The 12,392-nt window shown below is 53.8% G+C and overlaps 1 protein-coding gene across 1 annotated transcript; it reads right to left on the bottom strand.

The window, feature by feature from the left end:
• Positions 1-4,551: 4,551 nt before the first annotated feature.
• LOC120318315 (ATP-binding cassette sub-family F member 2) lies at positions 4,552-12,386 on the bottom strand. The gene is made up of 13 exons (XM_039365752.1): positions 12,338-12,386; positions 10,975-11,157; positions 10,711-10,882; positions 10,501-10,596; positions 10,297-10,399; positions 10,037-10,132; positions 9,796-9,915; positions 7,197-7,286; positions 7,008-7,118; positions 6,839-6,901; positions 6,534-6,662; positions 5,805-6,010; positions 4,552-4,986 (listed from the first exon to the last, which is right to left on the bottom strand). The coding sequence occupies exons 2-13, from the start codon at positions 11,147-11,149 to the stop codon at positions 4,851-4,853; spliced, it is 1,497 nt and encodes a 498-aa protein (XP_039221686.1). The 5' UTR covers positions 11,150-11,157; positions 12,338-12,386; the 3' UTR covers positions 4,552-4,850.
• Positions 12,387-12,392: the final 6 nt, after the last annotated feature.

Below are 12,392 nucleotides of genomic sequence, written 5' to 3'. Positions count from 1 at the left end.
TGGACGCTGGCCGGACGAGGGTAAGAGGTCTTGTAAAAGTGCCACTCTGCTAGGTGTCCGGACTGAAGGAGGAGCTGGGATCAAGTGAGGACAAAGCCAAGTTGGGGTGGGGGTGGGGAGGCAAGAAGAGGGGGGATGGGCTAGAATCAAGATCAGGTGAAGCCTTACTACCACTTTACAAGGCCTTGGTAAAGCCACCCTTGGAATCCGGCATCCAGTTTTGGTCCCCATGATGTAAAAAAGATGCCGAGACTCTAGAAAGAGTGGAGAGAAGAGCAACAAAGAGGACTAGGGGACTGGAGGCTAAAACATACGAAGAACGGTTGCTGGAATTGGGTCTGTCTAGTTTAAGGAAGAGAAGGACGAGGGGGGACAGGATAGCAGCGTTCTAGTATCTGAGGGGCTGCCCCAAATAAGAGGGAGTCAAGCTATTCTCAAAAGCCCCTGAAGGCAGGACAAGAAGCAACGGGTGGAAACTAATCAAGGAGAGAAGCAACCTGGAACTAAGGAGAAACTTCCTGACAGAACAATTAACCAATGGAACCACCTGCCTCCAGAAGCGGTGAATGCTCCAACCCTGGAAGTTTTTTAAGAAGAGACTAGACAGCCATTTGTCTGAAATGGTCTAGGCTTTCCTGCCTGAGCAGGGGGTTGGACTAGATGACCTCCAAGCTCCCTTCCAGCTTTATTATTATTATTATCGATCATCGCACAGTCAGCCAAATGTTCAGACTGGATTTGGCATTTTGTCTACCTATCGAGTCCTTACCCAGGACCTGGGATAGGCAGATGTGGATGTTTGATGGTATTACAGGTATCGTCACAGTATGGAAGCAGTTCCTAGTAAGGCCGCCTTTTGCAATTGACTAATAGCGAATCTGTCAATGCCGATGATGGTGTTCAAGTGGTGCTCCAGTTGTTTTGGGATTGCACCCAAGGAGTCTATTACTATTGGTCCTACCCTTGCTTGCTTGCATCATACTTTTACCTAAAGAGATGGTCTAAAGAAATGGACAAAAGATGTATTTTCCAGGAGTATCAACCCACAGCGTGAATGCAAGTAATCTTTCTCATTAAAATATATTTTTGTTTATTATAAGATCATTTCTTTTGAGTTGTCTATCTGAGTTGATAAGCGTTTTATATCAGAGTCATATTATTATTATTATTATTATTAGAATAAGACAGCCAACCAATGAAGTTGTGAATGCTCCCACACTGGAAGTTTTGAAGAAGAGACTGGACAGCCATTTGTCCAAAATGGTATATAGGATTTCCTGCCCGAGCAGGGGGTTGGACTAGATGACCTCCAAGGTCGCTCCCAACTCTTGTTGCTCTGTCAACATGAAAAAATACCTCAGGAAATATGTGCTATTTATAAGAGCCTCCGGTGGGAGAAGAGGCCGTTAGATTGGCAGCCAATCCCCAGTGGGAGAAGCTTCGTCTTTCAGGAATTGCCGTCTTTCAGGAATTGCCGGGACGCCTCCAGAAATAAATCAGTAAAACAGGGAAGGCCACGGAAGAGCTTGGGAGCCACCCTGAGCCGGGGCAAGATTGGGGGAGAGCAGAGGGCGAGCAGGTGGGGAGGTCAGCCTGTATAGGGAGGCACAGCCCAAACGATCATATTGAATCAGATGAGAGCGTGTGTGTGTGCGTGTGTGTGTGTGTGTGTGTGTGTGTGTGTGTGAGAGAGAGAGAGAGAGAGAGAGAGAGAGAGAGAGAGAGAGAGAAGGGAGGGGGAGAGGGAGAGGAGAGGGAGAAGGGAGGGGAAGAGAAGGGAGGGAGGAGAGCAAAGAGCGAGAAAGAGAAGAGGGAGAGGTGAGAGGAAAGAGAAGGGAGAGAGTGAAGAGCGAGAAAGAGAAGAGAGGGAGAGGGGAAAGAAAGGGGGAGGGGGAGAGTGAAGAGTAAGAAAGAAAACGGAGAGGGGAGAGGAAAGAGAAAGGAGACGAGGGAGAAGAGCAAAGAGTGAGAAAGAAGAGGGAAAGGTGAGAGGAAAGAGGCAGAGAAGGGAGAGAGTGAAGAGCGAGAAAGAGAAGAGAGGGAGGGGGAAAGAGGGAGAGAAGGGAGGGGGAGGGAGGGGGAGAAGGGAGAGAAAGAAGAGGAAAGAGAAAGAAGGGAGGGAGAGGGAAAGCGAGAAAGAGGGAGAAAAGGGAGGGGGAGAGTGAGAAAGAAGGGAGGAAGAGAGAAAAAAGGGGAAAGGAAAGAAAGGGAGAGAAGGGAGGGAAGGAGGAGAGAAGAGCGAGGAAGAGGGAGAGGGGAGAGAAAAGAGAAGGGAGGGGAGAGTGAGAAAGAAGAGAGGAAGAGAGAAAAAAGAATAAGGGGAAAGGAAAGAAAGGGAGAGAAGGGGGGAGAGGAGAAGGGAGAGAGAAGAGCGAGGGAGAGGGGAGAGGAAAGAGAGGGAGAGAAGGAAGGGGGAGAGTGAGAAAGAAGAGAGGAAGAGAGAAAAAAGAATAAGGGGAAAGGAAAGAAAGGGAGAGAGAAAAGGAAGGGAGAGAGAAGAGCGAGGGAGAGGGGAGAGGAAAGAGAGGGAGAGAAGGAAGGGGGAGAGTGAGAAAGAAGAGAGGAAGAGAGAGAAAGAGAAGGAGAAGGAGAGAGGGAGAGGATCTCCAGAGGGAGGAGCAGCAGCTTCCCCTCCCCCTTCCAGGGAGGCCTTACAGCTGCCTTAGCAGAGCCCTAATAGGGAAAGCAGAAATAAAGGCTGAGTCACTGTCATCGTCATCGGGTGACGCCTTGCCCAGCCCCCCCCCCCCGCCAGGAGGGGAAGTGAGGTCACCCACCCAGAGTGGTGACCGTCTGCGGAGAGGCCCTGGCACGGAGCGGCTGAGTTGCCCAATCCCGGCTCCGCTGAGAACCACCCGCAGGGCGGACAGAAATTGAGGGAGGGTCTGCAGGCTGGCTGGCAAAAGGCAGAGGGGAGGCTGGGTGGTCTCCGCTTCTGGATTCTGGATTCGGCTCCTGCACGGAGACAGAGCGGAGGGAGGGAGGAGGGCCGCCTGGTCCCTAGGAGGGACAGCCAACAAATCAGAGGGAGCGGGAGGGAGAGAATTGGATGACAGACATATATCTAAACATTGCTCCTAGAAGCACGAAGCTGAAAACACCAGCCTGAAGATGACGAACGGGACTTCGTGGAAACGTCGCCAAGACACTTCCAATTTGACGGGGGAGAAAACCCAAATAACCAAAGACCTACATACAAACACCCGCGAAAACCTCAGAAAACAAATATCTAAATATATCTATATATAATGAGAAGGAAGGACTCACTGGAGAAGGGCCTGATGCTGGGAAAGATGGAGGGCAAGAGGAGAAGGGGACGACAGAGAAGGAGGTGGCTGGATGGAGTCACTGAAGCAGGAGGCATGAACTTAAATGGACTCCAGAAGATGGTAGAGGACAGGAAGGCCTGGAGGAACGTTGTCCATGGGGTCGCGATGGGTCGGACACGACTTCGCAATTAACAACAACAATATATCGATGGATAGATTTATAGATAGGTATGTAGAGATGATTGATAGAGACAGATATTGATAGAGATAGGTAGATGATATGAACAGAAGACAGATAATGAGAGACCAGATACATCAGTGGTTCTCCACCTGTGGGTCGGGACCCCATTTGGGGTTGAACGACCATTTCACAGGGGTCACCAAACAAGGCTGTCCGCCATTTTATTCCTCTTTTCTTTGGCCCCGCCCCTGGCACCTGGTGATGTATAAGTGATTGGGGGTCACCACAACATGGGGAACTGTATTATGGGGTCGCGGCATTAGAAAGGTTGAGAACCACTGAGATAGATAGATAGATAGACAGACAGATAAAGACAGATCGTTATCACCTGAGCAGAACCAGGGCCCAGAGGATTAAAGGCTGTTTTTGCCAGACTCTCTCAAAACCAGAAGCTGCCTCAACCGTCGGACCAGCTCAGGGGCTGTTGTGTGGCTCCCTTGCTACTGTGGGCTGCACAGCACTGATTTAACTGGGTTGACCTTGCAGGTCCATGACTGCAGGACGCACACACACTGAGCCCTCCACCCCCCTAGGCCCAAACGCGAGAGAGGGGGAGCCCCCCCAGATCCAAACGGTGGGGAGAAGACCCAAGCGTCCCTCGTCCACATGGACGCCACAAGGGGAGGCAGAAAGAGCCGTTTTTATGTCAGGAGTAGGCCACGACAATCACACCGGGAGACATCGCAGCCGAGAGGAAACTGGTCCCCTCCCCACTGAACGGGTGGCGCAGACTGGAGGGGATCTTGCCTCCAACGCTGCTGGACTGCGGAGGCGATCCCGAGGAAGGCGAAAGGGCCGCAGGCAATGGACCCAGCCTTGTCCCTTGTGTGACTGGGGGGGGCCCTTCGGCTCCCCTGGGGCAGCCCGTTTCCCCCCTCCCGGCAGCCCGTCCGCACCCACGTCCCTCCCCTGGAGGAGAAGGGGAACAATGTGCCACAGCCGGGGAGGTCCCTGATCCCGGTGCCGAGGAAACGGACCCCCCCCCCCCGTGGGCCGCCAAAGCCCCACACGGCCCCTTCCCCAAAGAAGCAGGCGGAAGCGTGAAGCTCCTCTCTCTTTATTGACCGATCCTTCTCAGGCAGGAATGCAATTACACTAATAAATAATTATTAAAAAGAAATCGAAGTTTGGAGTGGTGGATCTGAAGCAGGGAGCCAGGCCGACTCTCGCTGCCCTGCTGGGGCTGGGCGGATGCAGGGCTTTGGGGCGGCAGAGGCGGGGAGAAGCCGAGGGGAGGCCGGGCGCAGCCAGGGGGACCCTGCCCGTCTCTTCCCTCGGGGAGGCCGGCACCCGTGTCGGAGGGGGGAGGAGCAGGGCTGGGACTTTGCTGCCACGGCGGCTCAAACGTTGTGCATCCTCTTGGTGAGCTGATGCTCTTCGTCCACCACCTTGGACTTCAGGTGCTCCTTGTAGGAAAGGATGTCGCCAGGCCACTTGCTGATCGTCCTCTTCTCACAGACCCAGATCTCCTGGGCCACCGGGGGGGAGAGAAGGGGGAGGGCCTACGTGAGGGAGAGGGGGAGGAGGAGGAACCCGCAGGCTGGGTTTGTACAGCTCGCTGAATCGTGGTTTGCCAATTTCGTTGCGTGAATCGTACAGCGGCACGTTTTATGTCTAAACTGCACTACACCCCCCCTCCCCTCTCCGGCCCCACAGACCTTGGGTTTCTTCCTACATTCTGAAATTCGACTTTGGCGGGAAGCTGGAGCACTGGGGCCTTGCGAGGAGCTCCCCAAGTTTTCATTTTATGCAATTCCCTGAAACCATTTATTGGCGGTCCTCGTTTTGGCGACCGCAAAGGGACCACGGCCGTTCGGTTGTTAAGCGAAGGGCTCGCTAAACACGGTCAAGAGTTTATGATCTCCCTTCAGCTTTATAGATCCTAAATGCAAGAGATGGCTGCGGAGTTACTTTTTCAGGACTGTCACAACTCAGTGATTGCTCACTGAAGTAGCCACTAAACGAGGACTGCCTGTATTCCAAGCGTTCACACAGCATACGGTCTTTGTGCTTTTACCGAACCATCCACAATCACACCGAGACATTTTCCGGGAACTTGGTGCACGGCTTGCTGGCCGCTTTGCTTGGATCGGTTTCCAAGATAATCTGAGGAGGCCCCCAACCGCCCCCCCGGGAGCGTCTGTTTTGCGTGGGATGCCGGGAACCGGCTCTGCCGATTACGGTGTGTGGGGAGGCCTCAGGAGCTCCGCAGGGGGAGGGGCATCAGAGGTCAAGCAGAAACCCTCCCCCCCCAGCCCAGGTAGGCCACCATAGCAGCCGCCCCCGTCAGACGGACCTGCTGGATGAGGCGGAAGTCGTGGCTGACCAGCATCATGCCGCCTTCGAAGTCGTTGATGGCGTCGGCCAGGGCGTCGATGGTCTCAATGTCCAGGTGGTTGGTGGGCTCGTCCAGGAAGAGCATGTGGGGGTTCTGCCATGCCAGCCACGCAAAGCACACGCGGCACTTCTGCCCGTCCGAGAGGTTCCGGATGGGGCTGACCTGCCGAGCACAGCACAGCCCGTCTGACCCACGCCTGGCCTTCCCAGCTGGCCCCCCGGGGGGGGGCAAAGGCCACCAAACGGGCCCGAGTACAGCACCGTCGTCCCCAGTTGGGGAGAAAGAGAGAGACCGGCCACTGCTGCCCGTTGGGAGACAGCCGGAACCGGCCTGGAGAACTGCCAGGGGGGATCGAGCGGTCCCCTCCCTCTCCCGCTGAGCTCCCTCTGCGAGAACGGTTACCCCAAGAGCCCCTGCCCCGGGATCCAAGCTGCAGGTGAAATGGGTGGCAATCCACAGGAGCCAGCTGCTTCCGGCCCCAGATCCTCCCCCCCCCCCCCGAGAGGGAAGGGAACCGGCCAGCCGCTCACGGAGCCCGGCCAGCAACCGCGTGGAGGTCCCAGGCTGCTCGGCACCTCCGGCCAGAGCAAGCAAAGCGCAGCAGGAGAGGCCTCGGCAGGAGCCCCCCCAATCCATCCCTAGGTGTCCCTTCCAGCTCTATTCCGCTCGAGAGCCGAGCCCCCACCTGCTGCTTCCCGGTGAGCCCGTAGCGGCCGATGATCTTCCGCATCTCCTCCTTCTCCTTGATCTCCGGGTAGCACTTCAGCATGTACTCCAGCGGGGAGAGGTCCAAGTCCAGCTGGTCTTGCAGATGCTGCGGGGGGGGGGGGAGAGGGGAAGGCCCGTTAAGAGGAGGCTTCTCCCCCTCCCCTTCTGAAAAGGTCTTTGCGTGGGGGGGAGGAGGGAGGGGAGGGGGCAGGACAAGGAAGAGGGTCCCTCCTTCCCTGCCACCCATCATAGTCCAGGAACGCCTCCCTCTCCAAACTCCACCTGGTGGTAGCGGCCAATCTTGACGTGGGAATGCTTCCGGATCATCCCGTCGGTGGGGAGCAGCTGAAAAGGAAGCGGCCGGTGAGACAGCTGCAGAAAGGAAGGCCCCCCCCCCCTCCAGGGAGCTCGGCCCTTTCCATCACCGCAGGGGTGGCTGGGGTGGGCTTACCTCTCCGGTCAGGAGTTTGAGCAGCGTCGATTTCCCCGCTCCGTTGGGCCCCACGAGCGCCACCCGCGTGTCCAGGTCGATGCCGAACTCCAGGTTATTGTAGATCCAGTGCTGGAGGGAAGCACAGCGGAGGCTCGCCATCCCGTCCTCCCCTCCCTCCCCCCTCCCTCTCCCCCTCCCTCCACTCACCCCGTCTTTGCTGTAGCGGAAGCTCACGTTCTGCACCATGATGACCGGGGGTGGGATCTTTCCACACGAGGGGAAGTAGAAGGAGAGCGTCTGGGCGGAAAGACATTTTTTGGTTATAAAAAGGGCAAAACGATAAAGGGAGAATGTCAATCTCCTATCGAGAAAACTGATACGAAATAATTTTTTTTTATTACAAAGTTTTATAAAAATGACAATATAACCCACCCCAAACCCCCTCCCCTTCTCCCTCCCCAACTTCCCAGAGCTGAGTACAGGGTTACAAATATAATAATCATAATCTAACTAACATTAACCAACTACATAAATAACCACGTCCATACTACACTTTAACTCCCCTTTAGCATAAATATAAACAAATTAAAAAGAAACATAATAATGAAAACATAAACAAATTAATATCCTAATTATGAAACAATGCAATCTCAAAATTGTTAAACAACTCTAATACTAAAAATAATAATATCATAATAATACTCTAAAATTCACTCGTAGGCTAAATGAAACTTTTTAGTCCCATATTTATTCTGAATATAATTTATCCATCTTCTTCTAACCCAGAGGTTTTCAACCTGTGGGTCGGGACCCCATTTGGGGTCGAAGGACCATTTCACGGGGGTCGCCAAACAACGCAGTCCGCCATTTCCCCCCCCCCTTTTCCTTAGCTGGGCTACTCCCTTTTATTCTATTGGCTTTTGAAAGCCAATAGAATAGACTCTCTTGAATAGAGTCTAATTCTATTGGCTTTCAAAACCATGGAATTGTCCAGGCTGTTCTCCTGCCCTCTGAGCCTGCCAAAAGTCCCTTCTGCAAAACGGTGCTGACAACCAGTTGAGTAGTCCTCGACTTACGACCAGTTGAGTAGTCCTCGACGTACGACCGGTTGGGGGTCGCGGCATTAAAAAGGTTGAGAACCACTGTCCTAACCAAAACTGATACGAAAGGTTTTCTCGATGGCCCTGGCCACCAGCCAGATTAGCGAAGATGTTTAAAAACATGTCAAGATAGATGTTGGAAATGCAAACATAAGCCGGGCACGTATTATCGTGTTTGGTGGACGCGCGACAAAGCAAAGAATTATTGGGAAAAGATACATCTTGGCTAGAACAGAAGTTAGGAGAACAAAGTTGATTTGAAATCTGAACTTTTTTTTTGTTGGGTATAATGCCAGAAAAGACTAACAAAGCAAAGCTTATATTTGATCTTGCGCGTCACGACAGCGGCAAGAATTATATTGGTGCAACACTGGAGCAACGAAGGACTGCCGTCGGATGGGGAAATAGTTAAAAAAAATACTAGAATGTGCAGAGATGGACAGATTGACTCTGAGACTGAAAGAAAAAGAAGAAACGGACTATTATCACATTTGGGACTGATTTTATCGATGGCTGGAAGAAAGAAGGATTAGTCCGAAATGGTCTAGGGTTTCCTGCCTGAGCAGGAGGTTGGACTAGATACCTCCAAGGTCCCTTCCATCTTTTATTTTATTATTGTTGTTGTTATTATGAAGAGACTGGACAGCCATTTGTCTGAAATGGCATATAGGGTTTCCTGCCTGAGCAGGGGGTTGGACTAGATGACCTCCAAGGTCCCTTCCATTATTATTATTATTATTATTATTATTATTATTATTACTACTACTATTATTATTATTAAGAGACTGGACAGCCATTTGTCTGAAATGGCATATAGGATTTCCTGCCTGAGCAGGGGGTTGGACTAGATGACCTCCAAGGTCCCTTCCAACATTATTATTATTATTATTATTATTATTATTATTATTATTATTATTACTACTACTACTACTATTATTAAGAGACTGGACAGCCATTTGTCTGAAATGGCATATAGGATTTCCTGCCTGAGCAGGGAGTTGGACTAGATGACCTCCAAGGTCCCTTCCAACATTATTATTATTATTATTATTATATTATTATTACTACTACTATTATTAAGAGACTGGACAGCCATTTGTCTGAAATGGCATATAGAATTTCCTGCCTGAGCAGGGGGTTGGACTAGATGACCTCCAAGGTGCCTTCCAACTTTATTACAATTATTATTATTATATTATTATTATTATGAAGAGACTGGACAGCCATTTATCTGAAATGGCATATAGGATTTCCTGCCTGAGCAGGGGGTTGGACTAGATGACCTCCAAGGTGCCTTCCAACTTTATTACAATTATTATTACTTTATTATTATTATTACTTTAATAATAATCATAATAATCATAATAATATGTATTAGCATGTAAACTCAGCACGTTGGTTGAAATATTATTATAGCATGTATAGAAAAATGAATTAAAAAAACCTTATAAAAAATAAGGAGAGCAGCGTCTAGGGCAGGGGTGTCCAACTGCTGGCCCACGGGCCAGTTTCACCATACTGGAGCCGCGCCCACCCCATTGCCGGCAATGGCGAAAAAGCTCCGATACGTTGCGCGACATCAGATGACGTCGCGAGTTTTGACACGTCTGGTCTAGGGACACACACGGGAGGAGCACAACTCACAACTCTGTCCGAGGTGCACCGGGGGGCGGATGAGAGGCGGGGCAATCCCGCTCGCCACCCACCTTATCGTTGATGACTCGTTCGGTCAGCCCCGAGGCCATCATTTTCTGGAGGGTCTTCTCTTTGCTTTGGGCCTGGCGGGCCAGCTTGGCGCTCCCGTGACCGAAGCGGGCGATGTAGTTCTGCAACGGCGCAAGAGTTTCCTTCGGGGGGCGGAAAGAACCCACCGGGGGGGGGGACACCCGGCCGGAGCTTAGCCCGACTCAAAGGGCCGCGAGTTCGGGAGAGGCCGACCGGTCGTACCTTCATGTGGGCGATCTGGTCCTGCTCCCAGTGGAAGCGCTTCATCTGGTTCTCCTCCAGCTCCACGCGGGTCTTCACGTATTGGTCGTAGTTGCCCTGCGGGGAGAGAGAGGCGTTTGCAGATTCCCCCATCACCCCGCAACCAATGGGTTCTGCGAGCGCCGAAAACAGAAACACCCCCCCCCCCGGACCTTTGGGAAGAGCTCTGCTCGTCCAGAACCGGGAGCCGCCGACTGGGCCGAGTCCGGCCTCCGACTTACCGTGTAGTACTTGAGTTTGCGGTTGTGCAGGTGGATGATGTTGGTGCAGACGCCGTTCAGGAAGTCCTGGGAATGCGAGATCAACACAAGGATGCGCTTGAACCTGAAAGAGGAAGCCCAGAGGTTACCCCCCCCCAGGCGGAAGAACATCCCCGCCCCCGGGAAGGCAGCCCCCCGCCCCAAGCGCCGGGATGCCCGTCTCACGTTTTCAGCTCCTCCTCCAGCCACACGCAGGCGTCCAGGTCGAGGTGGTTGGTGGGCTCGTCCAGGAGCAGCATGAAGGGCCGGATGAAGAGCGCCCTGCGGAGAGAGGAAACCCTCAGGAAAATGGCCTCCGCTCCGCCAGGGGGACCCCCAAAGGTCGGTCCAGATTGGGGGGGGGTCCCAGAAGGGCCAGGCTGGCAGCACACCCACCTGGCGAGCGCCACCCGCATCCGCCAGCCGCCGCTGAAGTCCTTCAAGCTCTTCCTCTGCATGAGGGGCGTGAAGCCCAGGCCGTGGAGGATCCGGGAGGCGCGCGCCTCCGCCTTGTCCGCGTCCAACTCCTCCAGCCGCTCGTACAGCTCCAGCAGCTTCTCGCATTCGGCTGCAGGGAGAGGGAGAGGAGCCAGATTGAGCCCGAGAGGCCCGGGAGGGCCCCCCGCCCCCCGCCACAGAGGCCGTCCCCGCAGGCCTCACCGTCCTCGTGGGCCAGGCGCTCAGCCTCCCGCTCCAGCATGGCCCGCTCCGTGTCCACCTCCATCACGCACTGCAGCGGCGTCTTCTCGCTGGGCGACATCTCCCGGGTCAGGTGGTGGATGTCAATGTGCTCCGGGATGGGCACCTCCCGCTTCCCGATGGCTGACAGCAGCATGGACTTCCCTGTGAGGGAGATGGATGGGCACGGGGGGGGGAGAGGGAAGGGGGGAAGAGTGTGAGGGAGGGAGGGGGAGTGAGAGAGAAAGAAGGGAGAGAGGGAGGACGAGGAAGGTCAAGAGAGACAGAGGGAGGGAGAGAGAGGGGAAGAGGGGGAGGGAGGGAGAGGAAGCGGGAGTGTGAGAGGGAGGGATGGGGAGGGAGAGAAAGAGAAGGGAGAGGGGAGGAGAAAGGGGGAAGGAGGGAGAGAGAAAGAGGGAGGGAAAGAAGGGAGGGAGAAAGAGGGAGGGAGGGGGGAAAAGAGGGAGGGAGGGAGAGAGGAGAGAAGGGAGAGAGGCAGGGGGAGGGAGAAAGAGATAAAAGAGGGAGAGAAGGGAGAGAGAGAAAGAGTGGGAGGGAGGGAGACAGAAAGGGAGGGAAGGAGGGAGAAAGAGGCAGAGAGGGATGGAGAGAGGAAGAGAGGGAGGGTGAGAGAGGGCGATGGGAGGAGAGGGAAAGAGGGGAGGGAGAAAGGGAGAAAGGGAGGGAGAAAAAGGGAGAGAGGGAGGGCGAGAGAGGGGAGGGAGATATAGAGAGGGAGAAAAAGGGAGGAAGAGAGTGAGAAGGAGAAACAGGGTGATAAAGAGAGGGAGGGAGAGACGGAGACAGAGAGAAGGGGGAGAGAGAAAGAGGGAGGGAGGGAGAGACAGGAAGAGGGAAGGAGGGAGAAAGAGAAAAGGGAGAGAGGGAGGGAGGAGACAAAGGGAAGGGAGAGAGAGAGGGAGAAGGAGACAGAGAGAAGGGAGAGAGAGAAAGGGAGGGAGAGATGGGAAGAGGGAGGGAGAAGAGAAGGGAGAGAAAGAGAGAGGCAGAAAGAGGAGAGAGAGAGAAGGGAGAGGGAGGAGACAGAGAGAAGGGAGAGAGAAAGGGAGGGAGAAGAAGACAGAGAGAGAAGGGAGAGAAAGAGAGAGGAAGAAAGAGAAGGGAGAAAGAGAGAGGAGGAAGGAGACAGAAGGGGAGAGAGAGAGAATGAGGGAGGGAGAAGACAGAGAAAGAGAGAGGGAGAGAGAAGGGATAGATAGAGGGAGCGAGAGAGAGATGGGAAGACGGAGGGAGAGGGAGAGAGTGAGAAGGGAGGGAAGTGCCACCCGATGATGCAACAGCAGCAGCAGACCGCCCCCTCCCTCCCTCCCTCCTCCTGGCCTACCGGTGCCGTTGAGGCCGATGAGGCCGTAGCGGCGTCCAGAGTTGAGCTCCAGCCG

The sequence above is a fragment of the Crotalus tigris genome, unplaced genomic scaffold (assembly GCF_016545835.1).
Source record: "Crotalus tigris isolate CLP2741 ecotype Arizona unplaced genomic scaffold, ASM1654583v1 scf7180000020177.261782, whole genome shotgun sequence".
Classification (NCBI taxonomy): Eukaryota; Metazoa; Chordata; class Lepidosauria; order Squamata; family Viperidae; genus Crotalus; species Crotalus tigris.
Note: the sequence above shows the minus strand (reverse complement) of the source record. Positions and strands in the feature narration are given on the sequence as shown.

Coding starts and splice junctions, on each gene's coding strand:
- LOC120318315 (XM_039365752.1), bottom strand. CDS start 11,149: ATGCTGCTGTCAGCCATCGGGAAGCGGGAGGTGCCCATCCCGGAGCAC. Junction 6,011..6,533: donor GGCTCACCGGGAAGCAGCAG/GTGGGGGCTCGG, acceptor TGTGCTCGGCAG/GTCAGCCCCATCCGGAACCT. Junction 4,987..5,804: donor TTCCGCCTCATCCAGCAGGT/CCGTCTGACGGG, acceptor CTCCCCCCCGGT/GGCCCAGGAGATCTGGGTCT.